The 23,461-nt window shown below is 50.5% G+C and overlaps 3 protein-coding genes across 4 annotated transcripts; 1 reads left to right on the top strand and 2 right to left on the bottom strand.

The window, feature by feature from the left end:
• Positions 1–2,054: 2,054 nt before the first annotated feature.
• SMIM19 (small integral membrane protein 19) lies at positions 2,055–4,286 on the bottom strand (the record flags this gene model as incomplete). The annotated part of the gene is made up of 3 exons (XM_080343503.1): positions 2,055–2,917; positions 3,939–4,063; positions 4,150–4,286. 3 exons carry the CDS (start codon positions 4,284–4,286, stop codon positions 2,850–2,852), a joined length of 330 nt encoding a protein of 109 aa, XP_080199629.1. The 3' UTR covers positions 2,055–2,849.
• Positions 4,287–4,360: 74 nt separating this feature from the next.
• HGSNAT (heparan-alpha-glucosaminide N-acetyltransferase) lies at positions 4,361–23,326 on the top strand. Of its 2 annotated transcripts, XM_080343482.1 has the most exons (18): positions 4,361–4,571; positions 6,979–7,136; positions 12,847–12,986; positions 13,371–13,492; positions 14,453–14,522; positions 14,967–15,036; positions 16,064–16,170; positions 16,642–16,718; positions 17,328–17,358; positions 17,732–17,892; positions 18,392–18,507; positions 19,196–19,317; positions 19,869–19,995; positions 20,084–20,170; positions 20,756–20,833; positions 20,954–21,024; positions 21,199–21,311; positions 22,277–23,326. In XM_080343482.1, the coding sequence occupies exons 2-18, from the start codon at positions 7,011–7,013 to the stop codon at positions 22,456–22,458; spliced, it is 1,800 nt and encodes a 599-aa protein (XP_080199608.1). In that variant the 5' UTR covers positions 4,361–4,571; positions 6,979–7,010; the 3' UTR covers positions 22,459–23,326. The 2 variants fall into 2 exon arrangements, with proteins under 2 accessions (XP_080199608.1, XP_080199609.1); XM_080343483.1 differs by lacking the exons at positions 4,361–4,571; positions 6,979–7,136; positions 13,371–13,492 and having other exon boundaries at positions 12,897–12,986.
• POMK (protein O-mannose kinase) lies at positions 9,653–11,943 on the bottom strand. The gene is made up of 2 exons (XM_080343494.1): positions 11,425–11,943; positions 9,653–10,923 (listed from the first exon to the last, which is right to left on the bottom strand). Exons 1-2 carry the CDS (start codon positions 11,830–11,832, stop codon positions 10,153–10,155), a joined length of 1,179 nt encoding a protein of 392 aa, XP_080199620.1. The 5' UTR covers positions 11,833–11,943; the 3' UTR covers positions 9,653–10,152.
• Positions 23,327–23,461: the final 135 nt, after the last annotated feature.

Genomic DNA, 23,461 nt, shown 5'->3' with positions numbered 1-23,461 from the left:
CTGGTACCGTGAAACTGAAATATAAAACCCTCAAAAAACAGGGTACAGCTTTGCTGGAAGAGAACTCCAATAGCTGCAAGGAAGCCAGGAGAACAGCCCCTGCCTGCCCCTCGCTCACGGCTCCAGCTCCGCTCTGCTACCACCGTAACAGCTGCACAAGGTGCGTGCCCTGGGAAAGCTTTTGTCTTGCTTGCTTCTCCTTAAAAATGTTTTGTCTTGATAAGTTTGTGAAGATACTTGTGCCACTACCTCAGGTCTACAAATCCAAGGAGAACTGCAAGTGGCCAGAGGTTTCTGAGCGCTTCGCTGTGCCTCCAGCTCAGCCGACAGGGAAACTGGACAATTATGAGCTACAGACAGAAAGACGGCTGGGTTTAGTGAACCCGAAAGAAAGGGTTCATAGGATCATAGAAGTGTTTGGGTTGGAGGAACGTTCCCAGCTCCCCAGTGCCCCCCTGCCATGAGCAGGGACATCGTCACCAGCTCAGGGTGCTCAGAGCCCGTCCAGCCTGGCCTGGGGTGTCTCAGGGATGGTTCATCCAGCCCCTCTCTGGGTACCTGGGCCAGGCTCTCAGCACCTCAGGCCAACAATCTCCCCCCGTCCCGGCCGGGCTCTGACGGCCGCTCCGCTGACAGGCGGCAGCCGCACGCACGGCCAGCGCCGCACACACGCCACGAGGAGGGGCCGCCCGCCCGCTCCCGGGCAGCGCTGAGCCCCGCAGCCGGGCACCGGCACGCGGCCGGGGACGAGCCCTCCCGCGGGGCGCGGAGGAGGAACAGAGCCCACCCGCGCCCCGGCCGCGCCCCGGCCATGCCCCCCGCGCCGCGCTCCCCTCCGCCCGCCCGCGCTTTCTCCTCAGGCGGCCCCTTCCCGCCTCAGCGCCCCCCGCGCGGGGCGGGCGGACGGAGCCGCGCGCCCCCGCCGCGGCCACACTCACCGCCCAGCGGGCGCCCTCCGAGCGGCGGGGACGGCGGGGACGGCGGGGACGGCGCGGACAGCGCGGACAGCGGCGGCAGCAGCCGGCACGGCCCGGAGGCGGAAGCGGCGGTAGGAAGTGAGGTCGCAGCGGAGGGGTGGGCGCCGCTTCCGGGCCGGGTGAGCGGCCGGGATGGAGGGGCGCGGGCGGGGGTCGGTGTGCGTCAGCCGCGGGACCGGTCAGGGACGGCGGGGGCTGCGCCTTAGGGAGGAAACGGCACCGGGGCTTCCCGCGGCCCTTCCTCCCCGTCGCTGCTCGGGCACGGGTCTCCCTCCGTCCCGCAGCCCCCGGGCTGCGCTGCAGTGTCCCCCCGGCGCAGGTGGGGAAGCGGCGGAAGGGCCCGAACGCGTCCTCCTGAGGGGACGGAGCCGCCCCACCGCCTCACGCCGCTGTGCCCGGCTCACTTACTGCCCCTGCACACGCTGGAGTACAGACAGCTTCAGTGAACAAGTGTGATGGAGCGGCTGAGGGACCTGGGGGTGCAGCCTGGAGAGCAGGAGCTGAGGGGACACCTGATCTCTGACCTGCCTGGAAGGAGCTTTGGGGCATGGAGGGGGTTCATCTCCCAAGTACCAGTGACAGGACAAGAGGAAATGGCCTCAAGTTGTGCCAGGGGAGATTTAGACTGGATGTTCGGAAAAAAATTCTTCCCCAAAGGGCTGTGGGGCATTGGAACAGGCTGCCCAGGGCAGTGCTGGAGTCACCAGCCCTGGAGGGGTTTAAAGGGCGTTTAGACGAGGTTCTCAGGGACATGGGTTAGTGACAGAGGTGGGCTGTGGTTGGACTCCATGATCCTGAGGGTCTCTTCCAACCGAAACAATTCCATGATTCTATGAGACGGGGTGAATAAGGCAGGTTTCCTCACATGCCAGTGAACCGCTGTGCTGTCTGCTAGTGCTCCAAGGCTTAATGTATTTTAGCACAGAACTGCTGGGCACACTCTCCAGCACTCTGCTCTTAGTGTTCTGTTCCCCGCTCAGCCTGCTCAAGTCACATAACATCAGGAATTACAGTGTTTTACGTCTTCAAGTAGTTTTCACGATTAGATGCTTTTATTCAGAAGTCACTTCTGCAGCGTTCTTTAAATTATTTTATTTCGTGGTTTATCTTGGAAGAAATACATAACTGGGGCGGGATGTCTGTTCTGGACAAGCTGTGCTCTTTCTGTTTACGCACATGCTTACAGACAATCTCATTCTTTAGACCAATTAGGCTAAATTAAGCTAACCGCCTTTGCTATTAGCATCATAGTATTTCCTTTAAGTGTTTTCTAGACATGCAGTTGACCGTGTGCATCTTGGTTTTCAAAGCTTCTCCAGGAAAGGCTGACAGTGTTGTATACATGACCTCTGCATAAACGCGGAGATGAGAAGCTTTGTGCGCTGCTGCCAGCGACACTCCGGGTTCTCAAAGCTGCTCCCCTTCGCTCGGCAGCGAGGCCGCAGCACCCGCGTTCACCTTTACCAAATGCATTTGGCACGTTCAACAATCCATGATTAAGGAACAAACCAGTTTTGATAGGTACTGCCTTGCTTTTTCTACCATAACCAGAGAAGGTAGAAGCTGATTCCCAAGGTGCTGTCAGCGAGAAATGATTTAAAACATTGGTTAAGCCCGCACTTCTCTGCCCTCAGAGGTTGCTCTGAGCAGGTCTCTCCTGCGTTGGCACTTCCATGCTGAACGTTTTTGTAGGCATTCAGTTTCCTTCACAGGCTCAAGGAAAAGGTACCGAGAACAAAGTTGTTAGGCAAATCGCCTTCCTTTCCCCCTTGCCTTCGGCTACGTATCAATGCCAAGGCACAGACAATGTCCCTGTGCTGACCTTCAGCAGCAGCGCTGGATCCATCTCCTGAGCTCCTCCACGCGTGGGCGTCACTCCACCGAGAGCTGGACACTTTCCGTCTGTTTTGGGGGCTGCTGCTGCTGTTCATACTTCCTCGCTGAAAAAAAGAAACGCCCATCAACACCATTTATTCTATACATGTATATGTATGCTTGTATGCACATCTATACATATACACATGTATAAATATGGCAATAATCAAGAAACAGACTTAAGATCAGAGAATGTAATTTCACCGCTTAGCCACACAAGGGAAGCTTCAGTCACCGCGTGGAATGAGGCCCACAGCACGTGGTTGCGGCTGGGCTGAGGAGCAGGCTCAGAGCAAGAGGTCAGTAAATTAATGGCGGAGAACTATGATTCTGTCCAGGTCCTTTCATTAAAAAAAAAAAAAATTAAAGACTGTAGCTTCAGAAGTACTATTACAGATGGCCTGAACGACTCATTAGTCACACGGCTGATCTCCGCATCACTCATCTCCTCCACAATATACAAGCCACACACTAACATCTACACTGACTTCAAAACTAATCTGGCTGGCAAGGAAAAAGGGACATCAAAGAGTTTGTGTGCGGTGGAACAAACAGCAACAACGAACGCCAGCAGGCATTCCTCTGTTGGAAGCATGTCCTGGTTCATTCCTACAGTGGCCCCACTGAAGAATCTTTACATTTAAAAGTTTTAACTCATGAAAGCATTTCTTGCCCTTGTCCCCTGTAGGCGTGCACTCGTGGCTGGTGTGAAGCAGGTGCAGGTGTTTCTCTGAAGCGGATCTGAAACCGCGGAGCCATGGGGCTCTTTCCTACCTTCAACATTATGACGGGAGCGGCAACACTTGTCAGGTACAGTGTGATTCCCACTGATTTTCAATTTATGAAGCTGAATTACTCATGGTTCCGCAGTCCCCTCAACTTTTTACAAACGCATCCACGTTTCAGCTGTTCCCAGCTCTTTTTAGCTTCAGCACACGACTCGTTTTGACAGCCAGAAGAGCTCCCTCGCGCTCCCTCGCGCCTCGATCCCGTGACCCGCTCTCACAACCGCCCCGGTGTCCCCGGTGTCCCCAGACGGGACAGTCGAGGCCGCCCCGGCGGGATCCCCGTCCCCCCGCCACTCACCGATGGAGTACATCTCCAGCTGCTGCCGCAGCCGGATCTTCTTCATGCTGTCATAGAAGTTGGGCTCGGGCGGTGTCTCGGCGGCCGGGGGCAGGGTGAAGATGCGCATGATCCTCCTCTTGTTCCTGCGAGGGGACAGCAGGTGACAGGCCCGGCCCGCCCGGGAGGCCTCTGCCCGCCCCCCCCGCCCCGGCCCCCCGCTTCCCCTCACCGCCGCGCGTAGACGAGGAGGGCGAGGCTGGCCAGCACCACCAGCAGGTACACGTTGGTGGCCTCGTTCCACGCTTCGTGCACCGAGTAGTCGATGGCGCCGCTGTCGCCGCCCGCCCCGCCCGCAGCCGCCGCCATGGGGACGGCGCGCGACCGGCGCGCCGGGGCGGCCGGAAGTGGCGTCACGGCCGGAGGCGCCGCGCGCCGGTCTCCCCGCCGCCATCTTGGGGCGGCCCTGAGGTGGGACAGCGCGGTCTGTCGCTTCACCTTCCGTCCTCCGCACGGCTTTATTTCTCATAGAGCTGCTAGTCCCTCGGGGACAGGAGAGAAATGGGTATCAGCTTCTCTCGCAGCATGTTTAACAGTGTTTTGCTGTCACGGTGCCGGTGGGAGAACGTGCAGGCAGGTTGAAGGCTGGCCAAGGTGAGAGTTCAGTGGACTTTGTGGTGACAGCAGGACGAGAGGTTCCAGCTAAATAGCCTTGGGCAGGTTATACAGAAGTATGTTTTTTTATGAGTGTAAGGAGTGATAGCCAATGATACCTCGGGTTGGAAAACTGCCCCCATATGTATGAGGTGTGAGTGTTGGGCCTGGGCTGCAAATGAGTGGGTCGGAACGCCGCCCACAAGATACAGAATCCCAGAATGTCAGGGGTTGAAGGGACCTGGAAAGCTCATCCAGTGCAATCCCCCCATGGAGCAGGAACAGCCAGATGAGGTTACACAGGAAGGTGTCCAGGCGGGTTGGAATGTCTGCACAGAAGGAGACTCCACAACCCCCTGGGCAGCCTGGGCCAGGCTCTGACACCCTCACCCCAACAAGTTTCTTCTCATACTTCAGTGGAACCTCCTGTGTTCCATTTTGCACCCATTGCCCCTTGTCCTGTCCCTGGTTGTCACCAGCAGAGCCTGGCTCCATCCTCCTGACACTGCCCCTTTCCATATTGATCCCATGAATGAGTCCCCCCTCAGTCTCCTCTTGTCCAGCTCCAGAGCCCCAGCTCCCTCAGCCTTTCCTCACACAGGAGATGCTCCACTCCCTGCAGCATCTTGGTGGCTGCGCTGGACTCTCTCCAGCAGTTCTCTGTCCTGCTGGAACTGAGGGGCCACAACTGGACACAATATTCCAGGTGTGGTCTCCCCAGGGCAGAGCAGAGGGGCAGGAGAACCTTTCTCGACCTGCACATAGGAATGTGACTGAAAACAGTCACAACATGAGTGTGGTGTGTTTGAGATAACATTTTTTTGAAAAACACCCTGTCTAACCTCTTGGTCCAGCCGTGTGTCTGTAAACCTATAAATTGAGAACTGTTAATAAGGGCTCAGCCTGGCTGTGCTCTTGCTGCTAACAAGAACTCTGTGCCTGTGCGTCTCTGTCTGCATCTGTATGAGTTGTTCCTCATCACCACAGACTTGGAGTCAAGAGGCCTTTTCCTGCCGTGGCTGGTGTTCGTGCTGCCGTGGCAGAGCTGCATAGGATGGAGCTCAGCAGCGAAGCAGTGTCTAGAGAAAAAGGGGCTCGAGGTGGTCAAGTGCTTTCACTTTTCACACAGGAACTAAATTTGACAGTTGTTAAAATAGAACTTTCTGAAAAATCTTGATGCCTCTTTTTTTTGGTGCCAAAATGGGAGTTGCTGGATATGGAGGTGGTGGAGAAGCAGAGCTTACTCCTGTGCTCCGTATGCCCCTGATGCCAAAAAGCACAATTGTAGGATTCTGCTTTGGCAGAAAAGGTGGAGCAGAGCAAGGGTTTCAGTTTAGAAACTTCAAAACTCATCTGAGCTACTTAATGAGATGCAGATTAACTACCCGAGTCACACACATTTTTGTACTGCCTGGTGTGGTATGTTTAAGCTACATTACAGGTGAGGTGTGCTGTCCTTTCTCCGCTCCCCCTGCTGCTTTCTATCCCCCTCTGGCCCTGGTGCCTCCTTTTACCGGATCTTCCTTCAGACACTGCACCCATTACAGCATAGAGTTTATGAATATGGTTCATCTCCATCTACTGTGTGCACATTTGGGGTTTGTTCTTATGTTGTGGTTATCTGTCTTGACCCTTTGTAGGACAATAAGGGGGAAACCCAAATATTTTAAGGGTGTGATTGATCTAAAGTATGTGAAATATTCTGAGTGAGTCCTCCTGCTCTGACCCTGTGCTGAGCAGGGAGGGCTCCAGGCACCTTGCTTGCGTTGCACCTATTTTGCAAATGTCCAGCGAGCCTGGGGGAACTCTGTCCTTTGGGGAGCCTCTTTCTCAATGCAAAATGTGCCAAGTCACACTGTTTCTAAGCTATAGAGTAGCTTCATTTTAAGATGCTGTGGATCAGGGCATATAAGAATAGGAGATGAGTGAAAACGACAATGTAAAAATAATTAAAAAAAAAAAAGCTAAGGCACTGTTATCATGAGAAAAGTTTCTTGCCCCACACGGTGTGGGAAAGGAGAACAGCAATTAGACATAATTCTAGGTTATTAAATCGGGATGGCACCCATGCACAGAACTGTGGAAACCACTAAGAGAGAAAAAAAAAAGAGTTGCCGCTTACGCAACACGACACAGTTAATTCGGCATGGTTTCCCAGGGACAGGAAACAGTTTCTCCTGAAGCTGAGGCTCTTTGTTTGCCTATTTAGTATGTTGAACTTTTCTGCTAACAGGCCTGACAAGAAAGCTTTACAAGTCTGTGGAAGAAAAGAGGAAAGAATAAACATAAGTAACTTGGGTTTCACTGCTACGTCTGGACCTTGGCTAAGATCAGTCTCCCTTGTAGCGGGTATAGAGAAGCTGTGTTTAAGCTGGACCTAAAAGTGCTTTTTGTATTAACCCTGCAGCTCAGCGCTGGCCAACCTGGGCAGGGGCTGGAATGCCCCGGGACGCGGCTGCCCGTCCGAAGGAACGCAAGGACTGCATCCCCGCAGCGCGACTCCAGGCCTCGGGGCTTTCTCTGCAGCCTTCAGCACACAGGGACGGACTCTGCCTCGCGCAGCAGGTGCCTGGTTTGTTTGATTTAATTAAATATTCCATTTAAGGAGCAGATAATCCACCCACCCACAACCTTGGAGACAGGCAGAGGGAGATTTTCTTCCCCCATGTGCCCCTCTGAGGTTAGCAAATGTTAAGCAGTGGGTTAGGACAGGTTTAGTTTGAGAAGCACAATGTCTAGGGCTGTGGTGAGCGTGACAGCCTTGCCAGCCTGAGACGAAGGGGTGATCTCTCACTCGCTGGCCATTAGCAGTGGGAGCTCTGGGTGTGTAGCCTTCTGCCTGCCTTTCAGGAGGAATCTGCTTCAAAATATCAAAGTTGGGCGACTCTTCAGCCTGGATTAGCTTGTCCTGGTACGCTGTCCTTTCCTTTTATAGCTTGGGCTTACTTTCTCGGCTCCTGAAACACCTTCAGAAATGGGAATGGAAGCTGCTAGTGAGATTGCTCAGAGGTGTGACCTGTCCGTGTAGATGATGGAGTGAATTTATTTGTAGCTTGGCTGAGGTGGGATGGGACAACCAACGCTTGCGGATGCTGTAAATGTGTGAGGAGGATGCCAGTTGTTTTCTGTTCTCTTATACTAAAGCAGCTTGCAGGGAAAGGACTCTCCCTGTGTGCTCTGCCTGTGGAGCATCTGACCTCCAGGATCCTGGCCTGGGACCCAAGCATGTAGGCACCAAACAAATCATATACATTAATAAAAATATGTAGCATTGGCATAAACTATTTTGGGAAAACGCAGCTCATGGAGACCCAAGCTTAGTGGCTAGTTCTCCAACGTTGCGTAGTAGCAAGTAAGCCTGGGGAGTTTCAGCAATGAATCAGACACAGCCCCTCACAGGGACCCACTGTTGAGCAGAAAAACGTGTAGCTGTGTGATTTTAATTAAGAAAAACAACCAAAACAACTTTTTCAAAAGTGAGACTTTTGTTCATTCCACAAAGAAATCTAGCGTGTACTTGATATAAGCACCCTCTTTGCTTGCATAGATTTATCAAGAGAATTGCTGAAAAGGGTTTTCCAGCGTTACAAGGAAAGAATCAACTTCCCAAAAGTCTTTGGCATCCACCAACTACTATAAGTTTGACTGAAAAAGCTGCCGAATATTTAAGTTTTGAAAATCCATTTGTTTCGTATCCAAAATGTGAATGCTGGAATCTAACAGTATGCTTGCTCTTTTCAAAATTATGGCCAAAGAATCTCTGTGTATCTCTCTCTATAAATAGATATTTTTTCATGGATTTTGAATTCCCCAGAGCTAAACAGAATCAGAAATCGCTGAGACACAAATATCACTGTAATGCAAATATATTCACCATTTAATCCTGATGAATACTGGAGTACAGACTTCAGAGCACAGACCGACAATTATTTGAAATCATGTGGTCATCTCAAGTATACAGTATTTCAATTAAAATAAAACCACAAAATCCTTTTTCTTTTAAAAAAGTACTATCTAGCATATAATTTATTTGGATGAACCCTGCAAATATGTGCATTATATCATGCTAGAAGAACTTCAGAACCACTTTTTTCTCGTTCCCAGGGTCTCCTGACTGTTGGTAAGACATTGCAGTCATAATGATAGAATCGATTTACAGTTGCAAATTCTGCCAAATATCTCACAAATTATACTTGGCAAACAGCAGGGCCGCTTTTTCACAAATATAATGATCTGATGTTTTGTTTAAGCGGCACCAAAGGAAAATATTGGTTTAGAGCCTGTGATAGAATTTCAAAAAGTTGGTGTGGTATTCTCAACTTCTGATAGGCTTAACCACTACAGCTCTATTCACTGCAGGGTAACGTGGACTTTAAAAGTATCCCTCAAAAAAAAGAAATTGGTAAAAACTGGAATGGCCAGCAAAGAGAACTGGAAAGAGGAGAGCCAACTGCACGTGGAGCTGGTCTGCCTCATGTTCCCCTCTCCATCAGGCCTTCCCTCTTCCCCTGAGCAAAGGAGCTGGAAATGTGGGCAGGATGGGATTCACGCCATCTTGGGATTGCAGAAGGGATTAGTGGGGAAGAACAGCAAGATGGAGAGGGTGCAAACGCCTCTGGCCTTACTGAAAGACTAGAAGGAGGTGGCACTGAAACCTGGTTGAGGTTGCACCAGGCTGAGATGAAAAAGGACGGTGAAGTACACAAACAGCGCGAACAAGTTGAAGGGGAGGCGGCCCCTTCAAGTGGCACATGTGGCTCTTCCGACAGCCCTTAAATCTGTCTATCCTGTTACTACAGACTAGCTAATGCAAACACAATGAGATTTTTCAGGGGTTTGTAAAAGTTTGCTAGCAAAATCCTGGCTCAGAGGCCGTTCCTGGCTATGTTTGGGCATGAGAAACTGTGATTGCTAATAACTACAGCTAAGCTGACCTTCCTGGTGCCATCTAGTGTTCCCTCAGAGACAGCAACAATATCCCAAAAAAGAAACTGAAGCTCCATAATGGTGTGTGGAGAACAAATGTCACTTACTCCTGCTGAAATACAGGGCTGGACACCACTCAAGCTGAAGGAGGCGGAACAGGGAAGAGCCATGGGGAGGACCCAGTACTCAGGGGGAATGGTTAGGGAAACACCTTTTTTAAAAAAATTGGAACCATTTCATCCAGGAACAGAGAGAAACATCTCCATGGCAAGACAATTTTTCAGAACCAGAGTTTATCCAAGTTTATTTTTCACTCTTGTGACATTAATCTGGTCGTTGCAATGCGCCAAGGTAAATGACAGAGCACGGATCCAAGCAGAAGTGAATGAGACAAAGAAACTCTTCAGCTCTTTTCCTTAATTTAATTTCTCTCCCTCTTCTTCTAGTGATAGATGGAATCACAGAATGGTTAGGGAATGCCACTGGAAAGCTTGCACAGTTCCAGCATTAGCTTTGTATATTTGGGTTTTTTTAAATCAAAAGGTACAAGTTCCATTGATCTTGTCTTCTCAGTTTCGAGGACAGAGATTTTGCCCTTCAGGCAAGGTAAATAAATAGGAAGGACATGGACTTCACTGTGTTGTCTCCTGATTCCCTATAGCATTTCCCTAGTCCCAGGCATGGCCGCCTCCCGACTCAGCAGAGCTAGAACTTTCCGGTAGGCGTCCAAGACCTCTTGGGCAGAAGGTCTTTCAGAAGGGTCCTTCTTCTTACACGCTGCGTGGATGTCAAATAAGTGGAGTCGCACAATGTCACTCCCTTCAACGTGGCCCAAGAAAAAATTGGAGACATCGGGGATTTTCCAGATGTCTGTTTTCTCATCGTAGCGGGGCATGAGGTTGTCCTCAAACGGGACCTCTTCGTAGGGCCAACGCTGCTCAGGAGCCACAAACTCACCCCGCAGCTCCCGATGACCGCACTTCACCAGCCTGCCGGCACTTCTGTTCACAAGAGGCAAAGCATCCAAATCATTCACCAAGACGTGGAAGTCACTTGTTAAGAGATACTGAGAGAGGACCTTGTCTAGGTCATTGGAGTCGCACATCACCAGGGTGCCCAGAGGGCTGTTGTGCAGGTACCGAATGATGCTGACATAGTCTATAGCGAGCATCAACCTGCGGTGCCACGTGTTCACAGCCTTGTACTTGGGCATGTGGAGAGTCTCGTTGAGGCCCCTCAGGGAGCCCAGCGGATGGTACTCGGTGAGGATTGTGAACTGCTCCTCGCAGAAGCCGAGCAGCCGGACAACGTGCTGGCTTTGGAGCGCTTTCAGCATCTTCAGTCCATGAAGAAAGTCCTCCTTCAGTTCCGGGTTGGTGAGCTGCGAAATGACCACTTTCTTCTCCTTCCACTCGGAAAGGAAGACCTGAGGATACACAAGAGACACCTAAGGCAGTGAGGGCCAAGAGAGCCTTCTTCCACCAGCTGCTTCCAGCACCAAGTGACTTTCTTAGTCACACGTGCAAGCTACAGCCATCCAGAGTGAGGCCTTGAGGTGGGGCCGTGTACCTGTCACCGCAAACCCTTCCCGACGTGGTTACATCACTACTTTCTGAGTTTTCTTTGGAATGGGCGATGCGGGTGAATTAACTGTTTTCACACCACCCAACCGGCCCGTCTTACTCTGCCGCAATTGTACCGCGCTCCACAAGCGCTCCGCTGATCTCTGTCATTTAGCTTGTGTAGCCGGATGTTGTTCGGTGTCAGGGAGGTGGCCCAGGGCTCCCGTCACCATTCTCATCAACAGCCATGGGTGTCTACAGTAATTACCTGCTGTGAGGATAATTATAACAACTGTATGGGCAGTAACTAGCCAGCAAACGGTGAAAGCTCTTTTATCCACAGGAGAAAGGAAAACCAAACTCACCTTTTTCACAGCGCCTTCACCCACGCGTTTGAGTTTCCTGACCTCCCCGTTCATGGCTTCGCAGGAGAGCCACGGGGAGCAGTTCTTCATCCCTCCCAGTTTGAAGTGCCCGAAGGGGCAGCGGCCGGGCTCGGTTTCGGCGCGTCCCGCGGGGTGAGGCTGGCCGAGGTACAGGTAGAGCAGGGCGTTGAGCAGCAGCACGGCCGCCAGCAGCAACGCCAGCGACACCGCCGGCACCTCCCTGGGAGGAAACTCCCTCCGCACCAAATGCGGTTTCTTTTCCATGGCTCCTGCGCTCTCCATCAGAGCCGAGTGAGTGGTGATGCGCGGGAGCCTCTCTGAAGCGCGGGGACGAGCGCCGGGGGGGATTTTTCGTGGCAGCCCGTGCAGCCGCAGCCCCGAGCCCATGGCGAAGGCCACATGGCCGGCTGGAGATGTTACAGATGCTTTCCCCGCTCGACGCTCACGTCGCTGCTTTCCCGCCCGGGGCCCGCGCTGCCGCCCGCCCCGCCCGGGGCCGCTTGACCCCGCGGGCGGAAGGACCGGCCGCGCTCCGCGGCCGCGCAGGGCGGCGGTGGCGGCCCCGGCCCCGCCCCGGGGCGGAGCGGCGACATGGCGGCGGTGGCGGCGGCGGTGGCGGCCGCGCTGGGTGCGCTGCTGCTGGCGCCCGCGCTCCCGCAGCCGCACCGGGAGCGCCCTCCGCAGGGGAGCGGGCAGGAGCAGCGGCCGGGGCCGGGGCCGGTGCGGCGATCCCCGGTCCGCATGGACCAGGCGCTGCTGCTCGTCCACAACGAGCTGCCCGGGCCGGGCCTCTGGCTGGCCGCCCGCTCCGGCGCCTGCCACCAGGTGAGCGGAGCGACGGCCCGGGGCTCTCTGTCCGCTTGGGACAGCCGGGGTGCCGGGCTTTGCTGGCGTTTTCCCCTGGCTTCGTTCGGGTGCTTCAGGTGTATGTTCATGCAGCTCCTGCTCCAGCACCTGCACATCTTCCCATCAGTTTATTTGCAAAGCCCTTTTCACTCCTCTTTGCCGCTAAGGGAGCTGGGGCTGTTCAGCCTGGAGAACAGGAGCTGAGGAGAGACCTTCTCCCTGTCTGCAACTGCTTCAAAGGAGGTTGGAGCATGGAGCGGGTTCATCTCCCAAGTAGCAAGTGGTAGAAGAAATGGCCTCAAGTTGTGCCAGAGAAGTTTCAGTTTGGATATTAGGAAAAAATTCTTCATAGAAAGGGCTGTTGGGCATTGGAACAGGCTGCAGTGATGGAGTCACCATCCCTGGAGGGGTTTAAAAGGCATTTAAACGAGGTTCTTAGGGACATGATTTAGTGCTAGAATTAGGTTATGGTTGGACTCAGTGATCTTGAGGGTATCTCCCAGCTGAAATGATTCTACGATTCTAATGAACTCCCTTCGCCCTCTTCTTCCACAGTGCTTGTACCAGTTCCTGGCGTTCGTCCCACCGAGCAATGGGAGCGAGAGGAAGCCAGGCACGGCCACAGTGATGCTGGACACCCAGCACCCGCTCACCCTGCTGCTCAACGGCTCCGTGGCTGATGGAGAGCTCTGCAAGTACGTGGCCCAGCCCCAGGGAACACTTGGATCGCCTCCTCTTAGATATAGATATTTTTTCTGCCTGCTTATCACATCCTTTTTCCCTGCCATTCAGACCTAGAGTTCAGTCTTGCCCCTGCTGCTGTAACTCTGGCGCACACTGTAGTTGTGCTGGAAGGATCTAGGCACAAGCAGGGGACGAAATGGTGTGTGTACAAGCATGTGTGTTGGGTAGGAGGGGGTAATGCTTGGCAAAGGCAGCTCCTGGCAGCACACTGTTCGGCCAAGTTTTCAGCTTGCTTTTCCTGCAAGCATCCAGGCTTACAGCCCCCCAAATGCTGCTGTGGTACCTCCACATAGTGGTGGTGGCTCAGCAAGTTTAATTTCCTTTATCCTTTCCAGGATTCAGTATCATTTTGGAGAGTTTGGCAATTATTCCCTTGTGGTAAAGACCCTAAATACAAGCACCAGAAGTATTTCTTGTGACCTAGTCATCAATGAAAGCCCTATCAACAGCTACCTCCGTATGTAATGCTCTGTTTTCCCCTTTCATTCTACAACTTGCATGTTTCCCAATTCCTAAAATGCCTGTGCAGCCACTGGCGCTGTGCTGAACATGTGTCATGGGCTTACTCCTCTCTCAGCATCTTACCTCCTTGTGTTTTATACACCTTGAGGCCCTGACCAGGCCTCTTCATGTGAGATACTTTATGACCACAAGTTTTTTGCAGCAGGGCTTAACCCAGAAAAATTGCTGTGTATGTGTCTGGAGGGAGATATTTCTGTAGTTCCCGTTTCCCTGCATTTTTATATACGTACACAGAATCTTCTCTCTGTCCTGCTTCTCTCACAAAACGGGAAACGATTCATACAGCGTTTAGATTTTTCTTTGTTGTTCCACTTTTTTGTTTATCTCTTTTCCAGGGCTGTTTCCAGCTTTGGTCTGTGTCTCTTCCATTCTTTTATAATACAGGGTGTTTCAAAAAGATGGATCCAAAGCACCTTGTTTCAAGTTGGTTCCATCTTTTTGGAACACCCTGTAGTTTATTCTTCAGTCCTTCCGGTTTTCCTGCTGTAAAGAAAGATCCTCCGTGCTTGCAAACTTGGTGTATTACCCCCTCCCGTGTCCTCTTCATGTTGATGCTGTTTCTAAATCTCTAGTTTCTTCTTCTCAATGCACGGCACATTGTCTCTTTGTCACTGCTGCCTTGTGATGCAGTGCAGTTTTATTTTGCCTTTTCTGTGCTGAGATGTGCCCTCACTGCACTCTGAAACAAGCCTCCTTCTGGCTTGGGTTGGTTCGGGGGGGCTAGTATTTTTTGTCTCTGAGACTCTGCTGGGGATACGTATCGCACGGAGAAGGTGCTGAGGTGAATGGTGGGCTGGGTTGGTTGTCAAGTCCGTGTCGCACTTGGCCAAACCCAGGCTGATGAATGGTTCTGTTAGGTCACTCACAGAGTTGTGTTTTTCTCCCTTTCACGTAGCTATTCTCTTTGCTTTCCTGGTTTACATGGGGATCTTTGCCATCCTGATTGTCGGGCGCCTTTTCATGAAGTAAGTGAACAATAATAGCTGAGGGCCGCCAGTTTAAAAACACGTGTCATTGTGGGCTGGTGCTTCAGGGTCCCGCTGGAGCCCAGCTTGTAGATCCGATCCTGTTATCAGGTTGCCACATACAAATTAAGCTGTGGTAGCTGTCCATATGATGATAAATCCAGAGTGATATGTGTACTGGATGACCTGAGTCATCCCTGACTGTGAACAACCCAAGAATGAAGCCCCCAGACCTGAGCTCATGGCAATGTAATTATGTAGCTGGACTTAACTGGGGTCTCCGGTACTGACTGAATCTCAGTATTACATATATGAGCTGGGAAAATGGAAATAGGAACTGTCCCAACTTTTGATTTCTCCTGCTAAATAGTTGATATTCAGATGAAATTGGCTAGAAAGTACTTCTTGTTTTGCTTTGTGTTTTAAACTCTTACTACTTTTCAGAATTGATCCAGTCAGAAACTGGGTTTACAAGAAACTGAACCCCAGAGAAACTGATCGTCTCATTAATTCTGTGAGTGACCACAGTATCTTGAATTTGTATTCTGTAGCATCTCTGAGGAGCACACACTATCTGTGCACATGGGGACTCGTTTATTGTTAATCACCTTCCCCTTGTGCATGTTCCCCTCGGAAAATCCTGTATTTGTGTCAGACAGGCAATTTTACGTCAACAGAGAGCACTAGACTGGGTTTCCATTCAAGCTTAGTGGATTCCCAGCAGATCTCTTTTGAGTCTCAACCATACAGCTTTGTGCCCTCTTTAGTTCCATTTAACAAACGTGTTGGTGAAAATACTGTCCCCTTCTGACACAGACAATGCAAGGGAGGAGATTCCAGCTGTCACGTCTGCTTGCAGCACAGGAGGAAGTTTAGTGAGATCTGTGCTTCAGTCACAATTTCCTTGGCAGCCCTGGAGCTGCTGTTTCTGTGCGGTACTAGAATACAGGTAGATCATTGCAGTCTGGGCTTCACGTCCAGGAGGTCCAAACCTGTCTGGAATCGAAACACTTGGGAGCAAAGCTCTGCAGCAATTCTTAAAGTTGTTCATCTCCGTAGCTATGTCACAGGGATGTCTGCTGCTTTAGGGAAAGAAACCTCTCCTGCTTTTGACAGGATCCATTTTGTACTGGTTTAGCTCTCTAAACAGTCTCTCTGTGGTGTCAGATAAGTGCCAGAGGAAGGGGTGGATCCTGTTGGACAGTTGGCAGCGGGATCTGCTGAGCTCTGTTGTAGAGCAGCACTCCCAGTGACGGCCAGTCTGTGCCTGATGTGAACTGGACCCAGTTCTGAGCCTCAAACATAGGCTCTTTTCACTGCGCTGCTGTTTCCACCCTGGTCAAAGGTGGAGTGTGGAGCATCTGCAAATATTATTGCAACACGGTGGAGCCATGAAGTGGGGTAGAAAGTGTCAGTGGGGAAGCAAAAGGATGAGGAAGATGGGGAGAACAAAGACAAACACAGATGGTGCTGAGCCGTGTTCTCAAGGTAGCTGACGGAGCTGCTGACCTGCCCTTGGTGTGTCTGCTTTGTTCCCTAAGGAGCCTGGGTCCCCGAACGCAGTGGACCCCGTTAGCGGCGATCCTGCCCCACAGCTCTGGAGCTCAGCCCCTCGGCAGCGCCTGCGTTCCCTGGACACCTTCCGAGGGTGAGCAAAACACCTTCCCCAACAGCAACGCTTCCAAGGGGAAGGAGATTTTTGCCAACAATGGGTTGTAAGCGTATGGAAATACACATTAATAGCAGATGGAGAGTTCAAGGGGGTCTGTTTTACATGGGAGATAATAAAGGGTTTAATTCTTGGATTTTTGGAAACACTTTGCAGTTGATCTAGTTTGAGGAGACATTAAAGTTGTGGCGGAGGGTGGAAAAGAACAACGTATGTTCAGTACAAAAACACTATGTGAAGCATGTTACTTTGGTTCACCACCACCCATGATCTTTGAAACGCTGCTTCCTGGTTGGCAGAGCCGTGTACATAATCTTGCTTTCAAAATAAGATAAATTTGATCTCACGGTTAGAAATGTTTCAATGAGGGTAAACATCAACCGTGTGTTCATACATATGTGTTTCATCCATATGTGATACTTTGTGTGTGTTTTTCTGTTGTCTTTTCAGGCTCTCTCTTATAATTATGGTGTTTGTTAACTATGGAGGAGGAAAATACTGGTTCTTCAAACATGAGAGTTGGAATGGTAAAGTACAATTGAGACAGTTAATCTGGGTTTCAACTGTGGCAATATCGAGGTCTGGTCAGCGTCGCAGCTGCTGCAGTGAGCTGTGCCGGCCGCTGTGCCGGTTTGCCCCAGCTGGGTGTCTGGTCCTTTGGGTTACTGGGCAAAGGAGTCAATAGTCCTGCTTATCACGCAGTGACAGGATCGTTTCAGGTCACAATCGCTGTGTGACCTTTTCATTTTTTACACGGGTTCATGTCTCTAACTTTTCTGTCTTGTTTAACCACCATGATGAAGCTGGTGGTGCTCGCTGCTCTGCAAATATAATGCCCTGGATGGGAAGCTGATGGAGAGGGGTCGGGCACGGTGCTGCCCTAGTGGAGAATGGCAGGGATCCCATCCCCAAAACCTTTCCCCAGACACAGCAATCAGTTCTGACCGGATTCCTGCAGAATGGTAAAAGCAGTGAAACAAGATCATTGGCTGTTTGTAAGTTTTGTTTGTAACAGGTTTTAGATTTTGGGGCATCAAATAACTGCAAGCAGCCTGCAAGTCCCCTGGAAGCTCAACAATATCATTGAAATTGAGGCAAGGTTTGAGGTAAATAATGTGTTCCTTATTTCTTTGTAGGATTAACGGTGGCAGATCTGGTTTTTCCATGGTAAGTCTTCCTGAAGAATAGTCCTTGTGTCAAGTGATTGTTATTGAGAAACCATCTGAACATCCTAGTTTAATTTTGGGGAATGGAATTTTTTGCTGGTGTATGTATTGCTGCAAGAAGACCGAAATACAGTTACTTCCCTGAACTTCATTGCCTTAACTGATGAGCAAAGGAGTTAGGAAAGCTCTATGCAGGCTCAGTTGTTTGGGAATTCCTAGTGAAATAAAATTCATAGGAGAAATAAAATTGTGCAGTTTCACACGCATTTCTGCTGGGCCCATGCAGGCTCCTCAGTTCATGTTGTTGTTTTCTGTCACACACACATGTGACCAGACATCTGTCAGCTCCATTTCCCATCTGCTCTGTTCTCCAGGTTCGTGTTCATCATGGGGACGTCGATATCGTTGTCACTGAGCTCCATGCTGAGGCAGGGAAGTTCCAAGTGGAAGGTGCTCGGGAAAATCCTCTGGAGGAGTTTTCTGCTCATCCTGTTGGGAATCATAGTTGTGAATCCCAATTACTGTCTTGGACCCTGTGAGTGGAAATTACTCTCTTGTTATTCTGCAGCTGTTCCTGCCTCCTCGGCTGGGCCGATGGGAAATCAGGGTGTCAGCCTCGCTGTGCTGGCCGCTTGCACGAGGGGCAGTTTGGTGCTGTTCAGTTCTGCACCGTTGAATTCCCTATCGATACGTCAGGTTTTACCATCAGAAGTGGCCAATCAGCTCACGCAAGCTGGTTTGCTCCTCTGTTGTGTTTTAAAAAATGCTGAAGTGAAGCGGGGCTGGTAAAAGGCATCCGTCCCGTGGGAGGATAGCACAGTCCTCTCTGTTTGACCCCTGTGCCGACCACCATTTGTCACCGTAGTGGTGACTTTCCCAGGGTTATGATTTGCAGAGAGGGGGGTGGCAGAGCGGAGATGTCCCTTGTGCCTGCACGTGCCGTGCATCTCGGCTTTCCCTGGCCAGGGTCAGCTTTCATTTTCACAAAAGAGCTCCTGTCTGCTCCTTTTCCACATTGCACACGTGTTTTCCAGTGTCCTGGGATAACCTGCGCATTCCTGGCGTGCTCCAGAGGCTGGGATTCACCTACCTGGTGGTAGCTGCTGTCGAACTCCTGTTTACAAGAGCTGGGGCTGAGAGCGGGACCTTGGTGAGTTACGTTGAGAGCTGATAAATTATAGTGGGGTAGAGTTTGGGAGCTTTTGCTCTTGTTTGGGCACAAAAAATGCATGAGAAAAGAGTGGAAAACATATCATCTTACTTGATATGTAGTGCAGCGTGACCTGGTGAAAATTTCAGAGAACACGCATCCTTCAGCGTCCCGCTCTGCGTTTTATCACATCTTTGCTGTCTTTGAGGGTTTCACCCATGCATTTCAATGGTGTTGGCGGCATTCCCAGGCACTTGTGGTGACTTTCCACCGCCGAGGGGCCTGAGGGACGGGCATCTCTGTGCTGAGTCCCGTGGCCTGGCTTTTGTCCGGTTAATTTTGGCAGTGTTTTTTCACAGCGGGGGAAAGTAATACTGCTTTTTGGCCTTTCTGGAGTCTTGTTTTCCCAAAAGGCTTTTGTTCTACTCGTGAATCAAAATGCCTTTTGACATTTTCCAAGCTCAGAAACATTGTGGGCTTTTGTTGTGGTTTGTTCCCTGTCCCCACACCCCCCCACAAGTAACTGAGTGGAATTGTTTGCGAAGATGAAGTTATTAGACCCCAGTTTTGCAATGACAACAGCTGCCTCTTGTATCTGGGGAGCTGCCTGCCAGCCAGTACAGGACGTGCCCAAGGGCATTTTGTTTTACTTGCCAGCTAATCCCCCAACTCCCTCCGTGTCCCGCAGGAGACGCCGTGTCCTGCTCTGCGGGATATTCTCCCGTACTGGCCGCAGTGGATTTTCATGCTGATGTTAGAAGTGCTTTGGCTCTGCCTGACCTTTTTGTTACCAGTGCCAGGTTGTCCCAGGTAAGGCTGTGCACGCAAGATGACATTCTAGGGGGCATCAGGTTGTTTTTCTTTTACCGAGTAGAAAATACGTTTTATTAGCCCTAGGAAAAGAACAAAGAGGAGAGCTTTTAGGCCAGTGGGGTCAAGGGAAACATTTATTGTGTGAAAAAACTTTCTTTACTTTGGTACTCAAGTACTTGGTGCTATAAAGGGGACCTCATTGTTCCTTTCTATGTAAACAGGAGGCTTAAAATCTCTCTGGGGTCTGTGTACAGCGATATATGATCATCACAATGTCACCCTGTCTCTTTACCCCCTTTAAATGGTGAGCACCAGCAGAGCAGGTGGAACCGAAGCGTTGCTTTAGGCTTCTGATGCCACCTGTCATGACATTGTGATGAGCAGAGCTGGGTGGCCGCCATCCTGCTGTCACGGAGGACCTGGCTTTCGCTCTGCGCCTCTGGCCAGGGAAAACGTGGAGGAGCTAGTGTGCTGGGCTAGTAAATCAGCTGTTATTCGGCTGGAGCAGAGCAATTCTTTGTGCCGTAACCTGTGTGTTTCTGTCCCAGGGGCTATCTCGGTCCTGGAGGCATTGGAGACTTCGGAAACTATGCCAACTGCACTGGAGGAGCGGCTGGTTACATCGATCGTTTGCTTCTTGGGGATAAGCATATCTATCAGCATCCCTCTTCAAATGTACGTAGCCTCAGGTTTGCAGGTTGGAGCTGCAGGTCAGGACTGAACAGAGCTCAGACCAGGCTGCAACAACTGTTTTCTCTCTAAGGTGATTTACCAAACGACGATGCCATATGATCCTGAAGGGATCCTGGGGACCATAAATACCATTTTTATGGCATTTCTGGGACTGCAGGTACCTCTTTTCTTTTTGCCTGTGGGCTGTAATGGGAAGACTTGAAGGGATCTTGGGAGTGGGGATGCAACTTGGTTTCTTTCTTTAAGGCTGAGGCTGGTTCTAACAAACCCTTTTGCAGGGAATGCTTGCAGGAAATGCTTGCAGGGAATGCTTGCAGGCCGGCATGGCCTGAGGCGCGTGGAAAGGAGCGTGTGCTGGAGCAGGACAGGGTGCAGCGTGGTGCCGTGGGGCAGCTGTTGGGGCTGGCTGGGAGTCCGTGTGCTGTTGTTCGTTCCTGCAGCCCTTGCTGAGGGAGATGTAGTTAACACAGCGGAGCTGCTAGTCCTCTGCCTCACTACTAACGTAGTGGGGAAGGGAGGACAGATGCAGCTTTACTGCTAGTGGGTTGCATTTACATATTTTCCCCATCTGTGCCCGTTCCTTGCAAAGAATGCCCATTTTGAGCCTTCCAGCCACTGAGCTGATCTAAACCCTGTTGCTGTCTCCATCTTAGCACAAGTAGCTGGTGGCGAATATATTTGACTCTCAAAATGCAGCTACTTTGATGGGCATTAATTATTTTTTTGTATTTTTTTATATTAGGCAGGAAAAATTATCTTGTTCTACAAAGACCAGCACAAACGAATTATGAGTCGGTTCTTCATATGGACCGTAGTAATGGTAAGTCAGACAGTTGTGTAGCTCTTTAATAGACACGTATTTCTACGCAACGCAAACTTACTATTCCCAAAATGTGTTGCTTTGGTTATATATGTAAACTTTAGCATCTTTCTGTTTCAGGGAATCATTTCTGCTATCTTGACAAAATGTTCTAAAGAAGAAGGGTTTATTCCCATAAACAAGAACTTATGGTAAGCAGAGATTCAACTTTTAGTAATGATTTTGTTCAAGTACTGTTTTATCTTGGTGAATGTTTTACCTTTCTTATCTTGAGATCTGTGTTGGTCTGCATTGTATTGTGAGATCTGTATTGTGTCTGCATCACATAGTTCTCTAAATAATCTTTCTTTTGAAAATGTGCGTAGGTCAGTATCATACGTGACAACCACGAGCTGCTTCTCCTTCGTGCTCTTATTGCTGATCTATTACCTTGTGGATGTCAAGAGGCTGTGGTCGGGTGCTCCATTTTTCTACCCAGGTCAGTAAGATCTCGTCAGGAAATGTATTCCTTCCAATTCTTGCTGAACTGATACCTTTTATGTATTCTGCACTTCCCTTGTCTTTAAAGGAGTTGGGGTTTAGAATGAGGTTACCTGAGGGATGCCAGAACGATTAATGTGAGCTTAATCTGCGCATAGAACGGGGATGTTCTAGACCAGATATTTAGGAGAGAGGGACAGTCGGTCTTTAAGTGAGTGCTGGAAGCTGCTGTTGCCAAATGACCGTTCCAAGTTTGGTGCTGAGTTAAGGTTCCCGGGAAGAGCTGCCTTAGCACCAAGCAAAATACCGCAGCTGCTGCACAGTTGGTTTGGAAAGGACTCGCTGGGACCGGGATAACCCGGTGGGAAACTCGGAGGCCTGTCAGCAGAGTCCTCCCGCTTCCCAGGATGTGGGACACGAAATCCCCCGGGCAGCCGCGTAGGCTCTGTCTCTGTAGAGAAGCCCAGCTCCCCAAGCATCCTGCTGTGGTTTTAGCCACAGACATCCGAGTCTGGAATGTGAACCCACAGCAGAGGGAGCAGCGGCGGTGCCGGGATGGAGAGGGGCAGGGTGGCAGCAGGGATCGGATCTCCCACCAGAAATGCCAGAGCTTTGAAGGGCAGTCAGCGTTTGTTTGCAAAGGCAAGAGATCTGACCAAACTGGCTGGCACTCAGCCACCCCGACACAATAACTCTGATTATTCTCCTGTCAGTGAAACTGCACGATACCCATTTCATTATACTTCAATTCAGCATATAGGTTGTCTATATTGCTCTTCAATAAATGCCTCAGGGGAAGAGAACCCTTAGGCTGTATTTGAAAACACACACGTGTAGCATCTTTGAGCCAAGTGACATTAGTTCTTGTCTCGATGTCGCTCTGGTACGCCTGCATGCCTCTGCCTGCCGACTGACCGCGCTCGGCCTGCTCCTCCGCACGGTCTGACCTGTGCTTACTTTCAGGAATGAACTCAATCCTGGTCTACATTGGACACGAAGTCTTTGAAAACTATTTCCCTTTTAAGTGGAAGATGCAAGACACTCAATCCCACGCGGAGCACCTGACTCAAAACCTCACCGCGACAACTCTGTGGGTCGTGATATCCTATTTACTTTACAGGAAAAAGATATTCTGGAAAATCTGATCGAGGTGGTCAAGGTGTAGTGGGCCTGGATGAGGCAAGCGCACAAGGCGGATTAGCCTGAAATATTGCCACTCCTGCTAGGCCGGATTACTGAAAAGGGATCCTAGTTCAAGTTTACAGTGCCATGGAAGTTGTCATCAAGACTTCTGTGTGACTTAAGGGACAGTACTTTTTTATTTAGCAAAAACTTAACAGCCTGCTGCAGTTGGTCTCTTTCTATTTTCTGCCTTTTGTAAATATTTTACTGAACTCCCTCCTTCATGTAGAGAAACTGAATGTATTTCAAGAGCTGGGCAGTCAAAGGCAGCCTGACGGTGCTCACGAAAGGAACTGCAAGGATCTGGGGTTCGGGTGAACCCCTGGCCCCTGCAGCACGCCTACGCCCCTCGGCACTCACCCTCTTTTTAACTGGGGAGCACTGGGAGCGGCCTTGGCCCTGTACTTGGGTGACTGGGATTGTGGTGACTCACTCATCCTTCTCTTGTTGCCGTTTGGGCTTGGATCAAAGCCTGGGCTCAGGATCCGGCCGCAGCCCACCGCCAAAGATCTCTGCTGGCGGCTTACAGAGCTGGCACGTGCGATGGGTGGCCTTTGGTACGTACTTCTGGTGCAGAGAGGTCTGAGTTTCAGTCTACACCCTGAGAATGCAGAGAGGCACCTTATCGGAGATTTTATATCATCACCGGGATGTTACCAAAGCTTGATGGAAGCATTGCTCTTTCTGAATGGATTTATGTAAGGGCCCTGAATCTAAAAACCAGCAATACAGGTAGAATTCAGCCAAAAAGGAAGAGATATCAGACCAATTCAATGTAAGAGAATAGCTTTTGGAAACTCAGGAAATGCACTCATGTTGTGATTTCCAAACGAGCGCTAATAAATAGTGTTGCAATACCCTGCTGTGCTCTCTGTGTATGAATAGAGCTGGAAGGAATGAAGATGCATGCCTTAGTATACTGCTATAGGGGAAAAAAAAGAGGACATTACAGAATACTTCTTAAAC

The sequence above is a fragment of the Nesoenas mayeri genome (genome assembly GCF_963082525.1).
Source record: "Nesoenas mayeri genome assembly, chromosome: 4".
Taxonomy (NCBI): domain Eukaryota; kingdom Metazoa; phylum Chordata; class Aves; order Columbiformes; family Columbidae; genus Nesoenas; species Nesoenas mayeri.
Note: the sequence above shows the minus strand (reverse complement) of the source record. Positions and strands in the feature narration are given on the sequence as shown.

Bases quoted from the DNA above. Each gene is read 5' to 3' on its own strand.
- POMK (XM_080343494.1), bottom strand. From the start codon at position 11,832: ATGGGCTCGGGGCTGCGGCTGCACGGGCTGCCACGAAAAATCCCCCCC. The intron at 10,924-11,424 runs GTGAGTTTGGTT...GTGTATCCTCAG, and splicing joins GTGAAGGCGCTGTGAAAAAG to GTCTTCCTTTCCGAGTGGAA.
- HGSNAT (XM_080343482.1), top strand. From the start codon at position 7,011: ATGCCCCGGGACGCGGCTGCCCGTCCGAAGGAACGCAAGGACTGCATC. The intron at 17,893-18,391 runs GTGAGTGGAAAT...CGTGTTTTCCAG, and splicing joins CAATTACTGTCTTGGACCCT to TGTCCTGGGATAACCTGCGC. The intron at 20,171-20,755 runs GTACCTCTTTTC...TTTTTATATTAG, and splicing joins TGGCATTTCTGGGACTGCAG to GCAGGAAAAATTATCTTGTT.